Source organism: Triplophysa rosa, linkage group LG14, assembly GCF_024868665.1.
Source record: "Triplophysa rosa linkage group LG14, Trosa_1v2, whole genome shotgun sequence".
Classification (NCBI taxonomy): domain Eukaryota; kingdom Metazoa; phylum Chordata; class Actinopteri; order Cypriniformes; family Nemacheilidae; genus Triplophysa; species Triplophysa rosa.
Genome location: NC_079903.1, coordinates 8,771,323 through 8,797,263, shown reverse-complemented (window position 1 = coordinate 8,797,263; position 25,941 = coordinate 8,771,323). Strand labels below are relative to the sequence as shown.

The 25,941-nt window shown below is 40.3% G+C and overlaps 1 protein-coding gene across 4 annotated transcripts in view; it reads left to right on the top strand.

The window, feature by feature from the left end:
- Positions 1-25,941, top strand: part of LOC130565118 (cell adhesion molecule DSCAML1) — a 130,513-nt gene that overhangs the window by 89,427 nt on the left and 15,145 nt on the right. For 2 of the 4 annotated variants that reach the window (XM_057351682.1, XM_057351683.1), the window contains exons 5-19: positions 2,073-2,351; positions 3,180-3,455; positions 4,294-4,590; positions 10,698-10,970; positions 12,836-13,117; positions 13,283-13,402; positions 13,518-13,694; positions 17,671-17,876; positions 18,010-18,106; positions 18,295-18,423; positions 19,175-19,342; positions 20,206-20,276; positions 20,369-20,609; positions 22,385-22,570; positions 24,157-24,312. In XM_057351682.1, coding sequence (XP_057207665.1) covers positions 2,073-2,351; positions 3,180-3,455; positions 4,294-4,590; positions 10,698-10,970; positions 12,836-13,117; positions 13,283-13,402; positions 13,518-13,694; positions 17,671-17,876; positions 18,010-18,106; positions 18,295-18,423; positions 19,175-19,342; positions 20,206-20,276; positions 20,369-20,609; positions 22,385-22,570; positions 24,157-24,312 — 2,958 coding nt within the window. The remainder of the gene's footprint in view (positions 1-2,072; positions 2,352-3,179; positions 3,456-4,293; positions 4,591-10,697; positions 10,971-12,835; positions 13,118-13,282; positions 13,403-13,517; positions 13,695-17,670; positions 17,877-18,009; positions 18,107-18,294; positions 18,424-19,174; positions 19,343-20,205; positions 20,277-20,368; positions 20,610-22,384; positions 22,571-24,156; positions 24,313-25,941) is intronic. The other 2 variants (XM_057351684.1, XM_057351686.1) reach the window with 1 other exon arrangement.

Below are 25,941 nucleotides of genomic sequence, written 5' to 3'. Positions count from 1 at the left end.
GTCTCTCCACTTATTTGAAATGTTAAGGCGGGCCAGGTAAAGATGATGGACGGGCCGCATTTGGCCCGCGGGCCGCCAGTTGACTAGCCCTGGTATAGGCACTCAAAATAATATGAGATTGGCAGAAACTGTCTGTGATACGCAATCTTTAAGACATCGTCATCCACCATTATCATATTATGATAAATCAACATCAAAAAGTCGAAATCTGGATAAAATGCATTTTATAATGGCTTAAAACATCGTGTATATTTTAAATTCGCAATGATTTTGGTTATTAATATGTATGTTTGTATTGTTTCGGACCAACAATATTAAAATGTATGAAAATACGCCAAATAGCGTCTTTATTTTCTTTCTTTATTATTTTAGCGTTATTTATACCACGGGGCTGTTGAATGCTTCAATCTTATTGGTAGACAAACGTTCTTTGGGTGTGCATTAACTTTCGGTAAATGCACACTTATGAAGGTGTTTCAGGTCTGCCGACCGCATTACAGTTCCATATGTAGTGTAGCCTACAGGCCATCACCTCAAACAGCACCCTGCTCTTGATCTGACGTTTATATTGTCAAACTTTACTATTAATGGAAACGCATGCACAGTTTCGTTTCAATAAACAAAGCATTTTAAAAACAATAAAGAAATACATATACTGAAATCGAATAAATAAAATAACTAAATAGAAAAACAAGATGAATTAATAAACACTGATAGCTTACTGGTTCGTTTTCCGCTTCATGCTGCTTATAACTGATAACAAATATATTTTGATAGACCTACTCTTTCAAAAGTTTGTGTGATTTTTTTTTTTTACTGCTGTGATACAAACAATACGAGGAATACATAATATTATTATCACTGGCTTTTCTGTCACATTGCTGCAAACACGCAGGTGTGGGCGCGGTCTCTCATTCACTCACACACACACACCCACCACGTGGCTCAAGCTTCTGAGTCCGTTCGCTCTAACGGACGCTTGAAATGAGATGCGCAAGAAAGTAGTCCTACCATCAAGAGCATTTTAAAGACGATAACATGACAAACGTTGAAATTAAACATTTGAACAATGTCCTGTTACCTGTGGTAACCATGGTATAAGTGGAATAATTGACTCCGGTCTGTATTCGTTACATATATTTTTTTCATACATATAGCATCTTATATTTACTGAAGAACTGATTAGTGTGTCTGTGTTCAGTTTGGCTGCCTATGCGTGGAACCATTTTACGTCATTGAAAAAGAACATGGCGGCCTCCTTAGGTTAAAATGAGTATTACATTATTTTTATTTTAAGAAATTAAAATATTTGATGTGTTTCTAACGACAAATGCTAGTAGTGTAAGGCTATTACAACTAGGGATGTAACGATTCACTCAGCTCAGGATGCGATGCGGTTCACGATTCTGATCTCACGATGCGATTTATTCACGATTTACTCACGATTTATTTTGAAAAAATGAGTTGAAACAAATTAGAAATGAACAACGTCCCTTGCATTATTTCTTAAATGCTTCACGTTTCTTTGTATGATAAAATAATGTTTTATTTCAAATAACAAAACTTTCTTTGTATGATAAAATAATGTTTTATTTCAAATAACAAAACTAAACTGCAATTTTATAACAAATTAATAATAGAAAAAGTCTCTTTAATATAAACAAACTAATACTGTCTGTGCTTTTCTTGGATTTTTTTGCATTTAAGAAATATCAGCATCCACGTTTAGGTTTGCAGTGAAAATAGCGGCCCCTGCTTTTCAAAAAATGTATTGCGATTCAGTTCAAGCCTCAACCGATTTGAATCGTCGCTCATTATAACCGATTTTCAACCGGCTCACGGTGAATCGTTACATCCCTAATTACAACGTATTAAGCTATACATCCCTCTATACCTTGGGTCCCCTTAAGGCTTCTGTATGTAAATTACATGTAGTATTACTGAATATAATGCATTTAAATATATAAGTAACAATTCAATGTCAAGACCAGGACATCTTGAGTTTTGACCTTCCTAGTCAAACCTTCCTTTTTGTTTGTTACTTAATCTCTCCTTTTATCACTTTTCTTCAGACCCCACTGAATCTACGCCCTCTGTGATGGACAGTTTCCAGTCAGGGGAGGTGCAGGTGGGCCGCAGCATCGAGTTGCCCTGCATCGCCTCCGGTTACCCCAACCCAACCATTCGCTGGCTGAAAGACGGGAGACCACTGCCCGCTGACTCCCGCTGGACGCGGCGTCTGACCGGGCTCACAATCAGCGACCTCCGCCTGGAAGACTCCGGAAACTACATCTGTGAAGTAACCAACAGCTTCGGCTCCAAAGAGGTCACGGGACACCTTAACGTCATTGGTGAGGAAAAGACACAAGGATTTTTGAGAAATTTGAATCAATGATGAAATATGCCACAATTACACTGTTATTCAGGGAAAGATCAACGATTATAGAAAGAAACTATTTCATAACAAGCAATCAATAACCTTTTCCTCAACACTAAAGCTATAACCCTAGCTAAAGCAAAAAAAAACTTCTTACACCAACATGGATATTCTTGTTGGGAGGGTGGGTGTCTACCAGGAGGCAAGATTGAGAAGCACAGCGTGAGAGAGACACTCTGTATTTAAGTGATGCTGGCATACTGGTAGGCCACTGCCACCTTCTTGCTACCTTACACGGAATGCGATCTGAAAGGACAGAAAGCTCTGTTCTGGCTTCTCCAGTCGGACCCTTACTCAACGCAACCAACAGTGTGCGTGTATGCAGTGGGAGGAGCTAAAAGACCAGTTAGATGCAATTGGCCAGAGTCGTAATGTGAAAGACAGAGGGAAGTAAAGGCAGGGGAAGTGGGGTGGACATTTGGACGTTTAGCCGGAGGCCACATCACACCGGTCTGCTCACACAGGTTCTGACAGGACAGGAGGGGAGGAGGACACACACACATGCAATACAATACATGCCCAGACATACACACACCATCACACACATAGAGGCCTCAAGCACATAACACCAGCTGCCTTATTGCTCACTGACATTTTCTATCTCTGTCTATTGGTTATCTGTCTATATACAGTAATTGTTTTCCTTTACTGCTTAAAAAGACCTTGGAATTAATGTACAGTATATTTATGAAGTCGCGTTGTAGTCATAAACACCTCTCTTTTTCCTTCTCTCTCTCCACAGAGCCTCTTCGAGTCACGCTGTCTCCCAAGAACCTGAAGACGGGCATTAGCAGCACAGTGATTCTGTCCTGTGCCGTGCAGGGCTCGCCCCACTTCACTGTTTCCTGGTTCCGCAACACAGAACCCATTGTGCCTGACCAGCACTTCTCCATCCAGGGAATCCACAACGAGACACTCTTCATCACAGCGGCCCAGAAGAGACACTCAGGGGCGTATCAGTGTTTTGCCACCCGCAAGGGTCAGACCGCCCAAGACTTCTCCATCATACTGTTGGAGGGTGAGTGGGGATTCTGGGATAGGGTGTGGTTCTGGATCCTAACTCCCTTTTTTCCCAGATAGCACAGGTACATCTGTAAGATGTCTGCTGGAGATCTGGAAAACATCTGCTGTGTAAACATCTGATAAACATCATAGAAAGAACAGTTACATACATTATGAAACATAAACATCTTACAGACATCTTCTAGATGTCTTTATGACATCTGACAGCAGATGTCTCCGAGACGTATTGCAGGTGACCAAACAAACAAATAAATACGTCTTGCAGATGTAAATGCAGACATCAAATAGACGTCTCCCAGATGTATGTGTGCTTTTCAGGTGTTTTGGCTCATCGAGTTTGGAAAGCAACAGAATTTACAAAAGAAAGCAACATAAATTGAATTCAAACTAAACCTTGATTGCACACATACATCTTGGAAACATCAATTTGATGTCAGCGCTTACATACGCAAGACAGATGTCATAAAGACATTTACAAGGTGCATTTAGAATGTATGTTAAATTTCCCTTTCTTAGACATTTATCAGATGTTTTTACACAGCAGATCTTTTCTAGATCTTTAGCAGACATCTTACAGACGTACCTGTGCTATCTGGGAAGCAACGTCTACAAATCTGGATACATTTGAAAACGGCTTCGACTGTTTAAAAATTCTCTTCATCCACACTGGCATTTTCAGTGTTTTCTAAAAGTTGTGTAACCCCACTAAAACGTCTGAAAACAGTATTAGCTCAAAATTTTACATAAATTTAAAACAATTCAGATAATTCTTTTGTGCTGTGTGAGGTGTACATTCATTTGGTTCTGAACGTTTCTCTCTCTCTTCCTTTCAGACGGCACCCCACGGATCGTCTCGTCCTTCAGTGAGCGAGTGGTAGCTCCCGGCGAGCCCTTCTCTCTCATGTGCGCGGCCAAAGGTGCTCCTCCCCCCACCATCACCTGGACGCTAGACGATGAGCCGGTAGCGCGGGACTCGGCGCACCGGGCCAGCCAGTACACGCTCTCCGACGGCTCCACTGTCTCGCACGTCAACGTCACCAACCCGCAGATCCGCGACGGGGGCGTGTACCGCTGCGCCGCACGCAACTCGGCCGGTAGCGCCGAGTACCAAGCGCGCATAAACGTAAGAGGTGCCTGTCTACTTTTCAATCTCAGACGTTTAGGGTTATAACCCGCCACCTCCCCAACCCTTGACCCCCTGAACTCCCCCACCTCATCTCGATTCCAGTAATCATCCGACTCAAGTGTCATTGTGTGCGTGCGTGGGTGGGGTGGGTGGATAGATGTGTGTGGGTGGCGTGTCTCATGTTGTTTGTTTGTCACGGTGCTGTCACCTGTGCGTTTTCTGTCACTGTCAGCTCATGCGCGTGCGTTCTTGCGTCTCTACATCTCTTTCTTCCATCTCTCCTGTTTGTCTCTCCATCTGCTGAGTCTTTGTTCTCCTCTTTCACACATACACGGTGTCTCTGTCTCGGTGTCTCCGGCTGGCTGGCACACGTGTGGCGTCCTGGCTGTTCTGGGACAGAGTGGAGAGCTGGCAGCGAGGACATGCCTTCACGCCAGGGAGAATAAAGACACGTCAGCTAAGAAACCAGACTGAGAGGGGAGGAGAGGGGTCCTAGGGTGAGTGATTAGATAAGAAGAAAGAATAGAGCAGAATTGACAAAAAGATGAGGAATGAGAGAAGATTAGAGGAGAAGTAAAGTGGAGAGAAAAATGGACAAGAGGAAGATGTTTTGGGGAAAAGAGAAGAGAGGTGAAGTTCTTGGAGAAGAGTAGAAAGACAAGAAAAGAAGTTTGGTTAAAATTAACCAAGAGCTAACCTGATCAAGAAACTACCATTCACTCCTGTGTGCTGTATTCATCTTATGGTCAGTTACAAAGAAGTGTGGGCGGATCGTCTTAGACTAGACTAAGACTGATTGAGTCATGTTGACAGGCCTGTTGAATTCAACTTCTCCTCTCTCATCTCTCTCTCTGAAATGTTCAGTTATGACAGATCTGTCTGCTTTAAGGAGACATGCCAGAACAATCATTGGAGTGAGAGTGAGACAACAGCGCCAGTGAGCCACAGTCACGCGCGCTAACCAACGGCCATGGACACACTCGTATAGTCTTAAAACACTGACTAATACACTCTGACCGCAGAATACTCATGCATACTGACAGCATTGGCTTTGTCACACACCCTTGCTCTGTTTTCCGAAACGTATTGAGCTTTCTAAATAGGTGTATAAAATACTTTTACTACAGTAGCCACAGTAACTATGGTAGCCTATTTGTCGTAATGCAATAGTAGCCACAAATTTACCATTGTATCACTTTGGTAGCCATGGTTTAACCATGACATTTGTGGTGAATCTCAAATGGTAATCCATCGATGGTTACTACAGTTACTATAGACAGTTTCATTGGATGTACGCAGCTGACCCGAAGTTAACTTCCGGTCTGTGTTTGGTTATAATGTAACAATTTAGTATATATTTAATTTATAGTAGCTAATTTAGAGTAATATTTTGTTTTATTTGAATTGTATTAAATACATTTAAAACTACTCAACAGTTATTGATTCTTAAAGTCACCAAGAAACGGAAGTTGCGATTGACTTCTTTTCCGTATTGTGACGTATAGCCGAGTGAAACGGCTTCTGAAATTAGAAAAAAATGTAGGGCAGGGCTTTAATTTGCCCTTCCCTTTTTTTTTGTAAGTTGGGCCTGGAGGGGGCTAAAAATGCCTGGCCATTGGACAGTCAGTGTTATCCTATCTCTTTTTTGTTGCTTACATCATGTGGTAAAGAGTTGTTGTTTAGAGGGGGAGAGGAACTTAATGTTTTTGATTAAAGATTACAACTGCAAATTAATAAAAAATATATAATGGTGTGCACGGATAAATCATTTATAATAATCACTGCAACACTGTGTAAAACACTTTTAAGAATTTCCCTTTTTGATTTCATGGTGACTTTAAGTTTGGGCCACATAATGTTTGTTTATGTTGTTGCCGCTGAAACGTCTATAGTAAAACCATGATTTTTTTGTTTGTTTTACGCACACTTCTGACGTGAAGGTAGCCATCTGAACTCAATCTTAACTGCCTTTAAGATGCCAAATTTTGGCAAAATTTGAAGTTAGCATTGCCTTTTGTTGACATTTGTGGAAAAAACAATCCCAGAATGCCTTGCAACAAGCTCCCTGATAGATGGATGAGGCAAGCAAAACTTGACTAGCATTGAAAAGGTTTTTTTATTATTTTACCCTAAATTTCATTGTGATGCAGTTTAATGCCTGTAACAGTATTGTGCTGTTAGCTTAGCAACATGCTATCACCAAACCCTATTGATTTGATCTTATTAATGTGGCAGAAGTGGTTTCATTGCTTACAAACTTACAGTATGTTGATTTATGAGGGGTAAAATGCTGAAGTCATTGCCAGTTGCCTGTAGCCTACTGTAAGGCATCTTGCCAGGTTTTGAAACAGAGCTCCTATCTGTCAAACACGTTTATTCTTGAGATGATAAGTTTCTTAACATAATATTTAACAAACACAGACGTTCGTGAGCAATCAAGCCCATTCTTCTCGTGAACAGCACAATAGCAGCGCTCACTTCCTGCCTGGATCCTTATCGAAGTTCATACATTCATATATTATGTTTGAGAACAAAAGAAATAGTGAGAAGGAGAAAGAGAGCGGGTGAATAACTGTGAAGAAGAGAGAAGGGGGATACTGTGCGACAGTCTTCTTGAATAATACATCAGGGTTGACTTGTCAGAGCGGTGACTTCAAAGCACAATGCACGCTGAGCTGAGAGAAAAAGAGAGAGCTACAGAAGAAGAGAGAGACATTGGGATGAGGAGTGGGTTTTTAGAGAGGAGAATATCTGTGTGCATAAAATCTCCATATGCCCCATTGTCGCATTTGTTGCGTTTATAAACGGAGCCACCCTCCATTTTGAGCCAAACAAAATGTCCTTTTCCGTCTTCTCGTGCCTCTGGTTTCTCTTGCCACCTGATTCATCTTTAGTATTCTCTGTTTTGTTTCTACTGCTTCAGCTTCTCCAGCAGTACTCAACCTTTCTTGGTCAGAGAACCATTTTTTTGTTATTTATCATTTTCAAGCCATGAAGTTGTACAGTTGAGAGACTCACATGTGTTATTGAGCTATTGTTTTTTTGCCTGCAGCTTTATAGACAAGTAAATAGATGACAGAAAATCGTACAGGGTGTAAGAGAGAGGACAGGAGTCGAGAAAGGACCACGAGCCGGAACATCCAAATTGCTGTGGCACAGTATTTTGACTCGCAGCCTAGTTGTCTGTTAGGGCCAACTAGTTAGTAGTTTAAGTAAACCTTGCAAGAGGAGGAAGTATCTTATTTTAGAACTATTCATATTTTAACAACTTGCACTTTTAAAGCCATGACTAAGACACAGTGGCAAGTAAAAAGTAGTTCAGATTTGATAAACATGCATCCAGACCTTTCAATTTTGCTCTTCTGTTGCATTCTATGTAGCTGGGTTGAGAGCAGTGTGTCCTGTATGAATGTCTCTTTAGTGCAGGGTAAGCTACCGACATGACAGTTATCCTCAGTATTTATTTGATTTGTTCTTTCTGCATCTTCATACATTGACCATTCACATATTCATTGTGTTCCTCCATCTATTCATCCATACACCCCTCCATCCTTGTGTGTGAGCTGAGAGCAGAATCCTGGAGAAAGTCATACTTTACTTTTTTCATTTAACCTTGTCTAAATTTTAAAGATTGGCAATGTTATCAAAATGTAGAAAGTGTGAACTCAGATTGCCTGGGCTGGGATGATCAGTTAAATTCACAGGATCTCGCAGGAGGATGGCACACATGAAGTCCACAAGTTCTCGCATGAGGATGGCACATGAAGTCCACAAGTTCTCGCATGAGGATGGCACATGAAGTCCACAGGTTCTCGCATGAGGATGGCACATGAAGTCCACAAGTTCTCGCATGAGGATGGCACATGAAGTCCACAAGTTCTCGCATGAGGATGGCACATGAAGTCCACAGCTTCTCCACGAGAATGGCACGTGAGGATCAGCTGGTGCTGGTGTAATGTGTAGTTTCCTCTGGATGGGTATCCTGATAGTCAGTCAGTCCGCAGGCTCTCACAGGAGGATGACACCAGGTGGTCCTACTTGAGCCAGCATAATCCGTGGTTACCTCGGGTATCCAGAGGTAGGGGACGAGGGCAGAGAGAGAACAATTAGCGTAGCTGCTGTTCATTTACTTATAAACAAGAGATAATACTGGTATGCATCATATGTATGTTTTGCTTAATGGGTAGCCAGTGTAGGGATGATAAAATGTGTGTTATGTGGTAAAATTTTGAACTAACTGTAGTTTGTTTAATGCTGATGCCAACCACTAAGTAGTGCATTACAGTAGTCAAGTCATAAATGCATGAACTAGTTCTTCTGCATCAGAAATACATAGAATGTTCCTCAGTTTGGCAATGTTTCTAAGATGGAAGAAGGCTGTTTTTGTGACGTTTGAGATGTGGTTTTCAAAAGACAGGTTGCTGTGCAAGGTGACAGCAAGGTCTTTAATTATATTAGCTGAGGTAACAGTGCATCCTTCTATTTGCAAGTTGTAATCTGTAATATTCTGTTTACAGGTATTTGGTCTGATAAGTAATATCTCTGTCTTATCTGAATTTAGCAGAAGAAAATGACTAGTCATCCAATGTTTTATGTCCTGAACGCACTGTTCAAGTTTTGTCAATTTTGAGGTTTTGTCCGGTCTAGATGATATGTATAACTGAGTATCATCTGCATAGCTATGAAAACTAATTCCATGTTTTCTAATAATGTTACCTAGGGGCAGCATGTATATAGAGAATAGCAAGGGTCCTAAAACCGATCCTTGAGGATATATTTTATATATTATATATATTTTCAGTCAATTTCATCCATGCAACGACCCCAAAAATGGTAAAAAGCGTTTAAAAAGGATGTCATTCCAAGTCATCGGGCCACACACTTTGTAAAAAAAAACTGGATTTCATTCGATGGAAAAACAGGAGTGTGGTTTTTTATATTCTCCTGGAAAAAAACAGCATTAAGGTTTGGATGACATGACGTTAAGTAAATAATGAAGTTTTTGGGTGGACTATTCTGTTAATGGAATGGTTTACATTGAGAGTGATTTGAATGAAGCAATTTTCAGTGAGAGTTGACAATTTGGTGCCGATTTTATTTTCACTTTAGTTCAAAACTTTTAATTTAGTTGTACAGTGGTTTTGGTCTTCAACTGTTTAGTGACAACAAATGGAAATAGAGACAGGGGGGCTTATGCTATCTGTTGAGTTGTTTAAAAAACGTGTGCTAGCAACAAATAAATACAATTAAATTCAGTTTTATTTATATAGCGCTTTTCACAATGTTTCATTGTTTCAGCGAAACTTTACAGGAAGAAAGACAAAAACAAATAAAAGTTAGTATTAGTCTTAAAACAACAAGGGTCCCATACAGCAAGATGGCAACCTCCAGTGTTTAGTTTGCTGTTGGTGTAACAGTGTTTTACACTGGACACAGTAGTTTAGAAAAATGTGCATTTGAAATAACGTTAAAGCTAGCATGCGGCATTGGTAAATCGCTAAATTAATTCGAAGGCTTCTGCTCTCACAGTCCTCAATCCTATATGTGTTTGTTTTGGGATGTTGCAATGAAATGTTACATTTATTTTCACTTTGTCTAAACAAACACCTTAGATTTTACTTTATAATTAAGTTTACACCACACATAAATGTATCTGATTAAACCTTCGGCTTGGTGTATTAAGCTATACATACAGAAACACACCCCATTCAGTCTCTGAGGTTAAACAATGGCATGATCTCTATGTTGCGTGCCTTTTTGCCAAGCTATAAATAATGATGTATACAGTACCAGACACTTTAAAACTTTAGATGTGTACAATCACACACACTTCTTACACCACAATGTCTGCTGTGAAGACCAAGGGCATTCTAACCCCCTCCTTCTCCATCACTCGCTCTTCCTTTCTCTTCCGCCCACTTTTCTCCTTCCTTTACCCCAAATATCTTTACAAAACAACTCTTTTCCATCTCCCTCCTTCTATGACTCTCTTGTTCTCTCTTGAATCCTCTTCTTTTACCCTTTATGTCTGCCTCATCTTCTGCATCCCTCTTTTTGCTATACTTTTCCTCCTCTCTCTCTCTTTCTTTCCCTTTTTCCTCTCCCTTGCAGGTCCTCCCAGTATCCGGGCTATGAGGAACATCACAGCCGTGGCCGGTCGTAACACCTTTATTAACTGCCGTGTGATCGGCTATCCATATTACTCTATCAAGTGGTATAAAGACGGGATGTTGTTGCCAGACAACCATCGTCAGGTCGTGTACGAAAACGGCACTTTGAAGCTGAGCGATGTGCAGAAGGGTATGGATGAGGGGGCGTATCTGTGCAGCGTGCTCATCCAACCACAGCTGTCCATCAGCCAAACCGTCTACGTCACTGTTAAAGGTTAGCAACTGCTGCCAATGATTTTTGTGGAGTTTTAAAACCTTCTACAAAGTCAGAAGTGTGAGGTGGTCTGAATCTCATTTTGTAACTATTACAACCAATTAGAAATGTTTAGCATAAAAACCATTGTAACAGGATTATAAAGGAATTCTTCTTTTTGAACTCTCTCATACCATGTCTGGAATGTACTGAAATGTTTTATTCAAAAGCATTTTTATTATTGAGATATCCAAACATGGCAAATGACGAATATTTGATTAAACTCTGTGTGAATGGGTTCTGTGTATAATAATAGTAATAGTGATATTTTTATAGTTTATTTTTATTTTGTAAATATGTATTTAAATATAATGAAAAAATATATATATTTATAACAATAATAGTATTATTAGTATTAATAGTTACTATTATTATTATTATTGCTTTTAATTATTTCTTTAATACATTTATTTATAAACGTTCCTCAATCTTTAACCAAATATTTTATACAATTAAGTTAAAGCTTTTAATAATAATAATAATAATAATAACAATAATTTTTTAAAAGTTTAATGTGTTTACAATTTCAGTCATATTTAATTAGGTCAGTCACAAATAGTGAACTCCATTGACAGGATGTGATTATTTTTTATTTATGTTTTAATACAATTTTTATTGAATTTTTGTATTTGTTTAAACATTGATTTTTATCATCCAGGAAGCACACTTTCACCAGTATATTTTTTGTACATTTTTCTGTCATTTATGATTTCATTTAAACACCCGAATGGCGTTTTAGACAGTAATGACAACTAATGATAATTGTGAAAACTCTAGAGCAGGGGTGTCCAATGTCGGTCCTGGAGGGCCACTGTCCTGCAGAGTTTAGCTCCAACTTGGCTCAACACACCTGTTTGAAAGTTTCTAGTCTGCTTTGTGAGACCTTGATTAGCTGTTCAGGTGTGTTTGATTAGGGTTGAAGCTAAACTTTGCAGGACACCGGCCCTCCAGGACTGACTTTGGACACCCCTGCTCTAGAGGGTTTATTTGATAGAAGGTTTAGCATTCTATAACCCCCCCCCATGTCCATTGTACAATGGTTCATCTTTAAAACTTCACTAAACCTGGTACTAAAAGTGCTGTCATAAAGTGCTGTTAGCTTTGGTGTGTTTTGTTGTAAGAGCGTGTGTTGTGGTGGTGTCAGTGTGTGTTTAGCTTGTAGGCGGGTGATGAAGGCCGTAGATGGTCTTTCCCTTCCACTGGCACAAAGACCATGAAAAAAAGCACAACACTAATAACCTCTGATTAACAGGATTACAGGCCTTCTGCAGCATTACAACCACTCATCAATTACCGAGTGTACTTTGCATGTGTATGTGTGCACGTGGGGGGTGTAATTTTCAGTATGTTAAATGGAAATGAAAGGGAAGCTGCTCTGATGGTAGGTTTTGAATCTTCACCACGTGTGTCTATACAAGGGGATGAAGGCGCTTGCACCAAGACAGCGAGGTCTAGTGTGTGTGTCTGCGTGAATGCGTGTGTGTATGTGTGTAGCGATACAACAGAACACTGACTCCAGTGTGAAGTCGCTATAGTGCGCTGCCTGTCTTGTCATGTCTCTGATTTAATTAGCTGAATTTTAACGAGCCCCAGATTAAATCCCCCAGATGTCTCCGATGGAGCCCCCCACCTCTGTTTCCATGGCAATGCCATTATTCCCCATGCCAATTGGGCTCTAATTAGAGCAGCTATTATGGGCTGGAGGGGTGGGATGTGAGTGTGTGCGCGTGTGTCGTTTTGGAGGGTGATGAGGGTCAGGATTACATTGCAGATCATGGAAGGGCATGAATTTTAACATTGCAGATCTCTCCCTCGTTCTTCCTCAGTTCCTCCGCTCATCCAGCCCTTCGACTTCCCGCCCACCTCCATCGGCAAGCTGATGTACATAGCGTGCGTGGTGTCATCCGGAGACATGCCCATCCGCATCACCTGGCGAAAGGACGGGCAGGAGATCGTGTCGGGGACGTCCGGGGTCACCATCGAGACCAAGGAATTCATGAGCTCCCTACAGATATCCAAAGTATCACTCAAGCACAACGGAAACTACACTTGCATCGCCAGCAATGACGCCGCCACTGTCAGTTCAGAGAGACAGCTCATAGTAACAGGTGAGCAAGAGAGAGGGCTTCTAGGTTCTAGGTCAACCTATCATTTAACACCGATTTTCATGTTTGTTGGACTGGAATTTTTCATGGAATAAAACAAGAAACATCATGTTCACAAATCTCTTTATCTGCATCTCCTAATAAAATTTGCTGTCTTGTCTGTCCTAGTTCCTCCTCGTTTTCGGGTCCAACCCAATAATCAGGATGGGATCTACGGAAAGTCTGAGGTTCTCAACTGTTCTGTGGAAGGCTACCCCCCACCCAAAGTCGTCTGGAAGCACGCCAAAGGTTCTGTCTCCAAATGAAAGAAAATTCGATTTACATAAGTCAATTAGGACATTATCTAATCTCATGCACTCTGTGTTTCTAACTGCACAAAATTCTCTCCATCATTGTTCTTCAGGTATTGGGAACCCCCAGCAGTACCACCCGGTGCCCCTTACGGGCCGCATCCAGATTCTGTCCAACGGTTCTCTGTTGATTCGTCACGTGCTGGAGGAGGATCGGGGGTATTACCTGTGTCAGGCCAGCAATGGAGTGGGCTCTGACATCAGCAAAAGCATGATGCTGACCGTAAAAAGTACGTCTAACCTCTCAGGCACATCTGTGTCACTTAAAGTGATAGTTCACCCAAAAAATGTTATTCTGTCATCATTTGCTCACCCTCTTGTCATTTCAAACCTGTATGACTTTTGTTCTTCCTCAGAACACGAAAGAAGATATTTTGAAGAACGTTGTTAACTGGCACCCATTGACTTGCATTGGTTTTGTGTCCATACAATAGAAGTGAATGGGTGCCGATGCTGTTCGGTTACAAACATTCTTCAAAATATCTTCTTTTTTATATTTTTGGGTGACCTATCACTTTAATGTCTGCTCTGAATTAAAAAAAAAACTGTAGCTAAGACTTCAAGGGTATATTACTGGAGGTGAACAGAACAGAATAAATCAACAAATCATGCATTTTTGTTATTGCATTCTTTTCGAGAATACAATTTTAATACCTTTATTACTAAAACATAATAGAGTATTTAAAAATAGAAGTGTATTTTAGATTGCACACATACTACATTCAATGATTTTGCAATGTGATTTGACCTGCATTGGCAGGGATGGTTTGTTCTAGTGTGTGTTTGAAGTCTTTGTTCAAGAAGAGCCCTCAGATGGGCTTTTACGTCTCAGACTGATGCCTGCGGGAAGGTTTCGAGATGCTTGGCTGGACACACACACACACACACACACACAGAGAAGCCCTACACACACACAGAAAAGCATACATACACCTGCACCTGTCAGTTTATAATATATCAGTCATACTGAAGCAAGACATACAAGTAGCCTTTGTCTTTTATATATACAGTAGTTGCCAGGAGTGTCTGTGTATTTGTGTGTGTGTTTAAGTGAAAACAAGAGATTTGAGTCCGACCAAGCTCATTTACATTAATAGAACATTACAACCGATTCTGTAAGGCCATCTCATGACTGATGGTTAGATCAGACACACGATCTGTTCTGCCCACATCCATAATATCGATTTCTCACATTAATGTAGAGTGCAGAAAACCCGCGTCCATACAACACTGCCCCAGGCTTGAGTTACAGCTCGAGACGCATTGAAAATAACATGCACGAGTGTATTCATTAACACAAAGCCACGAGCCTTCTACCGTCTCAAAACTAATGTCATATTTTACCACAACATCAAAAAAAAGACCTATTTTTAGAGGTCATTAAGAGTTTTTGCATTCTGACATAATTTTGACAATAATTAAACATATTTTCCATTTTAATTATCATTACTGTAATGCACAAAATAATATATTTTCATTATTGTAATATAAATTATCCTTTTCTGACACCTTGTGTACTAGATATACTGCAATGATGTACACTACACCTTAACACAACTATATATTTTTAAAAGGGCACAAATAATATTCACATTATTCATAAACTANCACACACACACACACACACACAGAGAAGCCCTACACACACACAGAAAAGCATACATACACCTGCACCTGTCAGTTTATAATATATCAGTCATACTGAAGCAAGACATACAAGTAGCCTTTGTCTTTTATATATACAGTAGTTGCCAGGAGTGTCTGTGTATTTGTGTGTGTGTTTAAGTGAAAACAAGAGATTTGAGTCCGACCAAGCTCATTTACATTAATAGAACATTACAACCGATTCTGTAAGGCCATCTCATGACTGATGGTTAGATCAGACACACGATCTGTTCTGCCCACATCCATAATATCGATTTCTCACATTAATGTAGAGTGCAGAAAACCCGCGTCCATACAACACTGCCCCAGGCTTGAGTTACAGCTCGAGACGCATTGAAAATAACATGCACGAGTGTATTCATTAACACAAAGCCACGAGCCTTCTACCGTCTCAAAACTAATGTCATATTTTACCACAACATCAAAAAAAAGACCTATTTTTAGAGGTCATTAAGAGTTTTTGCATTCTGACATAATTTTGACAATAATTAAACATATTTTCCATTTTAATTATCATTACTGTAATGCACAAAATAATATATTTTCATTATTGTAATATAAATTATCCTTTTCTGACACCTTGTGTACTAGATATACTGCAATGATGTACACTACACCTTAACACAACTATATATTTTTAAAAGGGCACAAATAATATTCACATTATTCATAAACTAGAGATGCACCGATATGAATATTGGCAGGGTTGGGAAGGTTACTTTTCAAATGTATTTCACTACAGATTACAAAATACATGCTTTAAAAAGTAAACTGTAACATATTTCGTTAGATTGCACAATTTTTGTAATTTACTTTCTAAATACTTTGGAATACTAATAAGGTACATAAAACAAAGGGATCATCAAACAGAGGACTTGGCATCAGTTTTACAGTTTTCCCTCACTAGACATTATAGTCCACAATTCTAAGAAAAGAAATCAGAATTATGAGTTATAAACTCACAATTGTGAGAGAAGTCAGAACTGTGAGGCAAAAAGTCGCAATTACCTAAAAATTACTTAAACAAGAAACTCACAAACAACCATCACACTTATTCAGGACTGTACTAAATAATATTAGCATGCAATTTCTACAAACCCAGATCCCTCTTGTTTTGTTCAAATTATTCAAATTTTGCATATTCGGCAAGGGGTATGAAACTTATGAGCATAACTGCTTTTTAGAATGCTTTTGCAGATTGTCAGAGTTAGAGAATCACCAATTGTTGTTTACATTAATTGCCTGTTACAGTTTATATTAATGTTTAAATGAAATAAATGACATTAAAATTCATCACTTTGGTAATCTAAAATACTTTTCACATGTAACTGTAACTTGATTACCACCCATTTAAAAGTAGCTGTAATGAAATACAGTTACTCAAATTTTGTATTTTAAATATGTAACTAAGTTACATGTATTTTGTTACTCCCCAGCCCTGAATATCAGTTGATAAAAGCAATTTTCCCCACTATGGATAGTTTTAAAACAGCTGATGATCAGGGCCGATATATCCTGTCAATCAAAAGAGGACAAGAAAATGCAATGAATTTGTGCTCTGTGTATAGAAAATGTTAAGAAACATCACCAGTTTTATGTTCAATATTAATAGTCATGATAAGAATCAATAATATTCAGAAAGTTAAGAAATTTTTACGGTATATATATTATTATAATATATAATCTTCCGAATATAGTTCATGCGAGTTAATATAACCACCAATATCAGCATCAGCAAATATCGATCTAAATAATCGACTATCGGTATCGCTTAGGGTTAGAAATTTAGTTTCGGTGCATCTCTAATGCAAACATTTCCTATCTCCTTTCCTATATTTTGATATATTTTTATTACAAAATATAATATGACAAAAAAATAACGAAATAATGTTTTTTTATGCAAAATGTATATCTTTTTTAATTTAATAATGAATTAAATAATATAATGAAAATAAAGAGTGTTACATTCTTGACAGTTTTATAAATGTAACTCTGGGGTTGTATATAGATTGCATTGGGATAAATCTGACTTGCTGGTTATGTGTTGTTACTTACCAAGTAATGAGTAGAACACAGTTTTACATTTCCATGCAAACCCTGTGGCTATCAGCAGCTTTGTGTTTACAGGATCCCAATTTTCTTCATGTCTAACAGTGTGTCGCTCTCTCTCTTTCTCTGATTCAGTGTTTGTGTTATTGATTGAATCGTTCCTCTGTTCTGACTCCCTCAATTCTATCCGTTTCACTCGTCAAAAGAGGAGGGAATGAATAAGTGATGAAAACAAAACAGCGGAACCCTCCTCAGATCGATATTGTGTGTGTGTGCGTGTGTGTGAGAGGCACTGCTGGAGAGGAGTTACTTTAGGGGAAATGAGTGAGCGAGAGAGTGTGAAAAGTGATTTAGGAGGTGGAGAGAAAGACACACAGTAATGCTCACTGGAACGCCAGGTGTCGGCTTAAATTCACACTGACCTCTGCCTTTAGAATTCACTTTGCTTTCATTTATTTACTTCTCGTCCACTTGCGACCTCTTCTCCTGCAGTTCCAGCCATGATCACGTCCCACCCCAACACCACCATGGCTATAAAGGGTCAAAACAAGGAGTTAAACTGTACCGCCCGGGGCGAGTATCCCATCATCATCCGCTGGGAGCGGGGCGACACCGTCATCGACCCAGACCGCAACCCACGCTACTCCATCACCACCAGCCCCAATGAGAAGAGCGATGAAGTCATCTCCACACTGAAGGTGAGGCACATGCTCATACGTACACGTTTATTAAAAAAACTGTTTTTGTTTAGAAATTGAAATAAATCCCCATTGTACAACAATAAAGAAAGAAGCAAAGACGTTAACCGATACACTTCTTCTCTTCCCGCAGCTAAAGCCAGCTGAACGCGGGGACTCTGTCTTTTTCTCCTGCCACGCCATCAACTCGTACGGCGAGGGCCGCGGGCTCATCCAGTTGACTGTGCAAGGCAAGACAATCGGCCATGAACAACACGCTCACATCTTACATGATACTCCTTATCCAGAGACACGAAATCAATAATTTACCTCCCGGCCCCCGAGCCACCACTTACTCTTTAGTATCGCTCTTTCTTTCTCCAAGTGTCTTGATCTCCGTCATCCAATTGAAGTCATTTTCCGTGCGTTTTGTTCGCAGAACCCCCTGATCCCCCGGAGCTGGAGGTTCGAGAGGTCAAAGATCGCAGCATGAACCTGAGGTGGACGCAGCGGTTCGACGGCAACAGCATCATCACCAGCTACGACATCGAGTACAAGAATAAATCTGGTGCGCCATTGCTTTGTATCCATTTCAAGCTTGGGTGAATTACATTGCTAGTGTGCATTAAATATGTATTTGAGTGTCAGAGAAATATGTCGCGGAAAACCTCAGATGAATGGGATGTGAATGGATTTCTGCACCGCTGTGGCTTGTCTTTACAACCCTTCTGTGTTTGTCTCGGTTTCCGGGACATCCGAATCATTTGATGTGTGAACGGTCTTTTTTGCATGCCAAAAAATGCAACGTTCTGGAACGGCCTGGACTGAGGTGTCATATGTGACCCTGGATCACAAAACCAGTCTTAAGTAGCACGGGAACATTTTTAGTAAAAGCCCAAAAATCATTGTATAGGTCAAAATAATCGATTTTTCTTTTATGCCAAAAATCATTAGGATATTAAGTATTCCAAAGTAGTTATAGTAGTGCCATGAGGATATTTTGTAAATTTCAAACCGTAAATATATAAAAATGTTACTTTTGTGAGTGGATAGCCTGCTACAGTGCCTCTGATTAACAACTTCAAAGGCAATTTTCTCATTTTTTTAAAATTTTTTGCACCCTCAGATTCCAGAGTTTTAAACGGTTGTATCTCTGCCAGATATTGTCCTATCCTAACAACCCATACATCAATAGAGAGCTTAATTATTCAGATTTCAGATGATGTAAAAATCTCAATTTCGAAAAATTGACCCATAAGACTGGTTTTGTTGTCGAGGGTCACATACTGTATAGCAATGTTATGTTGTTCCTCTTGTAGACCCGTGGGAGCTCAAACACGCCACCCGCAAGATCTCGCCCACCAACAATCAGGCCAACATTGTTGAGCTTCACCCGGCGTCCGTGTACAGCATCCGCATGTACTCCTACAACAAGATTGGCAGGAGCCAAGCCAGCAAAGAGCTGACCATCAGCACAGAGGAAGCACGTATGTTTTACGGATCTGTTTCACTATTAATTGCATGGAAATAAGTATTACAAACTTTTAGTTGAACTTGGATGTGTACGCACGCACATGTATTTGTGCTAGTATTTTTTTATAATATTGATGAATTTGGGTTATTGCTATTAAGTGTCCCTTATTTATGCAGTTTCTTGGCAGATTCCTTTTTAATTTAAATTTGTTTGCACGTGTAGTTGCTGGTTCTGAATTCCTGAATTTTTAAAGCATATTTGAGAACATAGATAATATATACAGTACATATATACTTCATTCGTTGCTGTTTCTATGTGGCACCATACCTGAGTACGTGAGAGATGACGTATTTTTGTATGGAAATCCCAGGAGTGAGTTACACTGTTGCATTTTAGCACTTCCAGTTCCATCGCCCCAAAGTCTACGAGTTTTTTAATGGGTTTTTGGTAAATTGCCTGAAATAAAATCTGTGGTTAACCTCGAAATGCTTTCACGTTTTATTCTATGACATACAACACACCAGTTATAACCCGCTTGTGATTTTTAAAGCTTTATTGTGTTTAACAAGTTGCTAAAACTTTGTGAAGTTGTGAAGACGACTGTTATGAGTGATGACAGCAACTGAAATGTTGACCTTCAAACTGTAATTCAAAATGTAATTTCTGCATGAAAATAGTTAATAGGTAGTTGACAAATATACCATACACGTAATATACCATACGTGTCCAATGGTGTGACAGCAAAATTTTGGAAAGTACCATTTCATAACCAGAATTATGCATAAATCTCTTAGTGAACGAGACAGTGTCTAAAATACATTAAGCTTTTTTATATTCAACTGTTGCGATATATCCTTCATTGTCATCTTCTCACAGCTCCTGATGGGCCACCCATGGATGTGATCCTACAGCCAATGACCTCTCAGAGCATCCGTGTTACTTGGAAGGTAGAGCTGAACTTCTCACATTGTTCTTACATTCTCAAACAATCACCTTTTGTGCAAAAAGACTCAACTCTTGTTCTTTTCTCTCCATTCAGGCACCTAAGAAGGAGCTTCAGAACGGAGTGATCCGTGGCTATCAGATCGGTTACAGGGAGAACGGGCCAGGCAGTAATGGTCAGTACAGCATAGTGGAGATGAAAGCCACGGGAGACAGCGAAGTTTACACCCTGGATAACTTAAAGAAGTTTGCTCAGTATGGAGTGGTGGTCCAGGCGTTCAACCGGGCCGGAACGGGACCCTCGAGTTCAGAGATCAACGCCACTACCCTTGAAGATGGTACGAAACGTGTTTGCTCATTTTCAAATGCTGATTGTCTGTGACCGCAGATGGTTTAAAAATATGTGAACCAGTATGACGTATAGTGCTATTTCAAAGTTTGAACATATACAGTATCTATCCCACACCCTGTCAATCAAAACACAAAGTGAACTCTTTTGGGGATGTCTCTTGTGTGTGTGTTTGCACACAGGGTGACTCTGGCCGATGACCCTCATCCATGTGCGTGTCACTGTCACCGAGGCGACAGCGATATTGATGCTGTTAAGGATAATAGTAATAACAACAAGCATAGGAAAAATAATTATAATTAGCCTGTCTGCCGAAGCCCCTCTCCCTGATCCGCTGCTTTTCCTCCCAGTCTAATTATCTGCAGCTGAGCGCATTGTCTCCTTCTCTCTCTTTTCATCTTTTCTCCAGATCCCTCTCTCCGGCTTTCAACTCCCCACTCCGCTCTCAGAGCACCTTTCATTTATCTCTCCCTCCATCTCCCAACTTCCCCTTCCAGTCCTCCGCCCACCTTTGCCCCGCTGTCTTTCTTCTCCATCCTTATTTTTGGAAAGCTCTTGGGTTGTCTTTGTGCTCCTGACGCTGGAGCGTTCGTCCCTCGTTTTTTTGGTTGCATTTTTTCCCCGATGTTGTTTATACCTCTATGGATGGTTCTCTCGTGGTTTTAAGATGCTCCTCTAAATGTGTCAGCCTTAAAATCGTACATTTTTAGGTGTGTTTGCTCTTACCGGGTTGATCGAGATTGTGTAGCACCGTGTAGTCCAATTGATCAGCTGTCTGAACCAACCGTGACCATAAATGGACTTAACCTTTTGTTAAATCAAAAAACGACATGTCGGAGCCGATAGCCTAGTGGGCAGTGCTCCGACATGTGGCGCGGTTGCGTATTGGGTGACCCGGGTTCGATTCCCGTCTCGTGGTCCTTTCCTGAACCCTCCCACTTCGCTTCCTTGTCCCCTCTAACAAACAGCTGTACAATTAAAGGCAAAAACAAATCTTTAAAAAAAATAAACGACAGTATTTTAAGGGCTTTATGATGGCAATATGAGAAAGAAAGAGAAAGAAATTGGCTTTTGGGTTCAGGGTTAAATAGTTGTAGCGAGTTGTACTCACAGGCGCTCTATCGGGCGGTTCTGTCCTGAATGGCAGTTTTAGTGTAGTCCACCAGGGACCCTAAGTCCTCTTCAAACAAATACCATCATTTCTCCTCCAGCCCACCTCACCACCACCTCCTCTGCTCTCTCTCTCTCTCTCTCTGTGCCAGCTGCAGCTGCTCCCTCACACAGCAGAGCCAGTTTTATTCCTCCTCCATCCTTCTTTTCATCCTGTCGTCCGCACGCGCAACCCTCCCAGCGAGCCGCACAGACGGGCTCTGTGTCCCCCTCAATAGCGGCATTATTTATTCAGGGACGCAATTTGGCACATCATCGCTGCCACGTTCGCGGCGCATCCGGCAAAAATCTAGCGCGTTCAGTAGGTGAAACAGCTCGAGATGACTGTAACGTTTGACTTCTCTTCAGCTTCCGCACGCGATTGTTCGGTCCACTTTGAGCGCAGTTACAAGGTTGTTGATGCTCTCGGGCCACGGCAAGTGCTCCAATTGCGGTATATTACCGTCATTTCACTATATCACTGTAATTGTGCTCTTTCACTGCAATTTTTGCTTCCCACTTCACCTATTGTATCTTGTCTCCACCGGTGCCTGGATTATTTTCCAGGCATTTCTTTTGCTTTTATGTGATTTTTCACTCTGTTTTCTCTCGCAGTTCCCAGCCAGCCGCCACAGAACGTGCGGGCCATCACGGTGACTTCAGACGAGGCGGTGATAACGTGGTCCGAGCCCCCGCGAATGACCCTGAATGGGGTACTGAAGGGCTACCGTGTGGTGTTCTGGTCCCTCTACCCCGATGGAGGTGGGTGCTGTGGGGGCCAGACACTGGGGTTCAACCAGAGTAATTATACGCTACTACTGTTACTTCCCCAATAGTCAATGTAGTCCCCCTAGAGCGCCCCCTACTGTCTACCTGTGTATCTGTATCCCTTCCTGTCCAAACTACAGGGTGTGCTTTTGTGGACATACCAAATAGTGTTTTAAAGGTGAAGTGTGTAATTTCTGCTGTCACGAAATGGAATTGCAAACAGGTTTTCCGAGCTCTTCCTCATGTTTCATGAGCGGACAAACCAGTCCCATCCAAAAGTGACAATGCTGGTGGAACCAATGTTAAAGCTGCAATCCATAACTTTTGTCTTTATAGTGCCATGTCTATTTGAAACGAACTGTAAAATTGCAGGTTAATTTATGTATTTATGTTCAAGTGGGTTCAAGTTAAATGACGTCAAACTTACCTTCCCACCTAACAGCTCAAATTATAAATCATTATTTTGTGCTTACCAGTGCAAATCGGGAGACAATTTGTCTAACAAAGAAAAACGATGTATTGCAGCTTTAATGGGACAGGTTACCCAAAAATAAAAACGTTTGTCATTTTTACTCACCCTCAAGTTTTTCTAAACCTGTATGAATTTATTTGATCTGCTGTGCGCAAAATAAGGCATTTTTAAGAATTTTGGAAAGCAAACATTTCAGCACCATTGACAACCTAACAGTGTTTTCCTTCTATAGTTCTCAATGGTGTCCCAGAATTGTTTGGTTTTCAAACATTGGGTACAGACATTCTTCAAAATACATTCATTTGTGTTCATCAGAACAACATAATTTATACAAGATTAGAACAATTTGAGGATGAGTATGATGACAAATTTTCATTTTTAGATGAACTGTCCCTTTAAGTGGGAATCCTTAAGGAAGCAAATGTTTTCAAAGCATCACGGTGTTTATAGTATTCAATGGAATGAAATAACATGCATATTGTTGACTGTATACTAAGCTGGGATATGTGAAAAAAATGAAAAATTACACACTTCACGTTCATTTGAAAATGCCAAAATGTCTTAATTGTTAATTGTTACAAAGTATTGTGGAAGCACCATACTTCAGTATACCATGGTTCCATATTCATGTACCGTGTTATTTACATCAAGCATCAAAAGGATGACATGATATTATAGATTATAAAACGGTCAGTTCTGGTCCTTGATTCTGATTGGCTGAGCGGAGTTCTAAGCCGTTATAAAATACCTCAATATAAAATGGCTGACCGCACCACATAGCCTAAATATCATTTTATTTACTTTATTTTATGAAACCTTGCTAAGCATATGGAATAACCGTTTTATAAAAGCAATAAGCCCCGCGAAGCAGTGGGTTACAGTGCATTTTATAACAGCTACGGGGTTTTAGGCACTCCGCTTCGCGTCGTGCCACAACGCCCTTAGCTGTTATAAAATGCACTGTAACCCACTGCTTCTTGGGGCTTATTGCTTTATTAAACCACAGTACTTTTTTGTAAGTGTTGAGTGAATATTGTTCTCCTGTGTGATGTGTTTATATTAGAAAGCTAATATTACTGTTTATTTGCATATGCAGAAGAAAGCAATTAATCCTTCAATGCTATCATTTTCTTTGAATGTGGCTCAGAATGGGGCGAGATGCAGAACATCACCACCACTCGTGAGCAGGTGGAGCTGAAGGGTCTGGAGAAGTTCACCAACTACAGCATTCAGGTTCTGGCCTACACACAGGCGGGAGACGGTGTCCGTAGTAATGTCCTGTACTTACAGACGCGAGAAGACCGTGAGTTTACACACATGTAACATATACGAACAGCTGTGCATTCTGGGAATGCCTGGTTTGTGAAGGACGCATGCAATGCTCATTTATCCGAAAAGGTTGCGGGTTCGATTCCTAGAGAACACTAAGCTGTTTACATGTATAGCTTGAATGCACCGTGGAAACAAATACATACTGTACATGTAAATGTAAATGAAACATTAGGAGCATCATACACATAAAATACTATAAAATGTTGTCTAGAGAGCAACCAGATGTCGAGCTTTTATCTCTGACATAATTGTGACTCTTCAAAAAGCTTTCAACCCAGACAGTGGAGAACCTGTGTTCCTTTCAAACGCACAGTCACATTATGTGCATGCCACTTCCCCTTTACCCCCAGCCCTATTCAAGCTCAAGGGTGAGTGAGTGTGCATGTGCTTGTCCGGGTGGGGGAAGGTTGTGGGGTAGAAAACCGTGCCACACAAACCACATTAGCTGGAGGCAAGTGCGGCACGGTCCAGATACAGAGGGTGCTGGATCGCTGGATGTGGTCGCCGTGGCGACATTTGGGCTCTGATACACCATTAGTACAGATAATGAGAATTAAGATGCTGGGAGGGTGTAAAATCGTGTAGGTTTTCAAAGCAGATCCCTCAACCAGCTTACCACTCAACACAAGGAGGATTTACTCTTGGTGGATTAGCCGACATTAATTTTGTGCTTACACTGGTTGGGATAGGATTACAGTGATATCTGCCTCTCTTCCTTTCCCTGGTGGGCATTAGGAAAGGCAGGGTGCGTTAGGAAATGAGGGATAAAAATATAAGAGATGTTAAATTTGTATTTTTCATTTAATTGATTATGATGTATACATGTGTGTGAGAGCTTGGCTTTTGCGAGTTTAGGCACATGGGCGTCCTCTTCACATTTTTGTCTTTAATTCTCTAGTCATTAGAGCTACTTTTTGCTCTTCTGGTTTCTTTTACTTTTATTTTTTATTTATGACTGTGTGCCCAGCTTCACAGCTTAACTGGAGGTCTGTGGTGCTAACAATGCCAAGGTCATGGATTCCAGGCAACACACAAGGTGACAAAAATATTCATGTAATGAACTGTTAGTCGCTTCTCAAGAGTCAAATAAATCTGGATGTCAAAAAATCTATAAATGTCATAAATGGCACAAATGGCTAATATCTTAATTTACAATAATTTTAAACCCTCACTAATGCCTTAGACGATCATTGCTGCACCACATAATGCCTAAAAGACTCAACTCTGTGTATCAGACACCTATAGATGAAAATAAGCGGTTGTGTGATGATTACTTTTAGTGAGATAGTTGTGATGGGGCGTGCGTTTGATTTGAGGCTAGTTCTTAAAAATATAGTGAATGCATACACACTCTTTAATTCAGATAAATTCAGGAAAATACTAGTACTAAGGCAGCACTGCATATGTCCTACAATTTGGCAATCCCAGAATGCATTGTGACACATTCAGTAAAAAGGTTTTCAAGATGACCAAATGTTTTGAGGGAAATGTTTATGTATATGTTTGTGCTGTCAGTTCACTTACAGTATTTTGTTCTCTGATATTTTAATAAACAGCTAAATGGTCGGGTTTGCAGGTTTTGGCCACTTATTAACTGGTC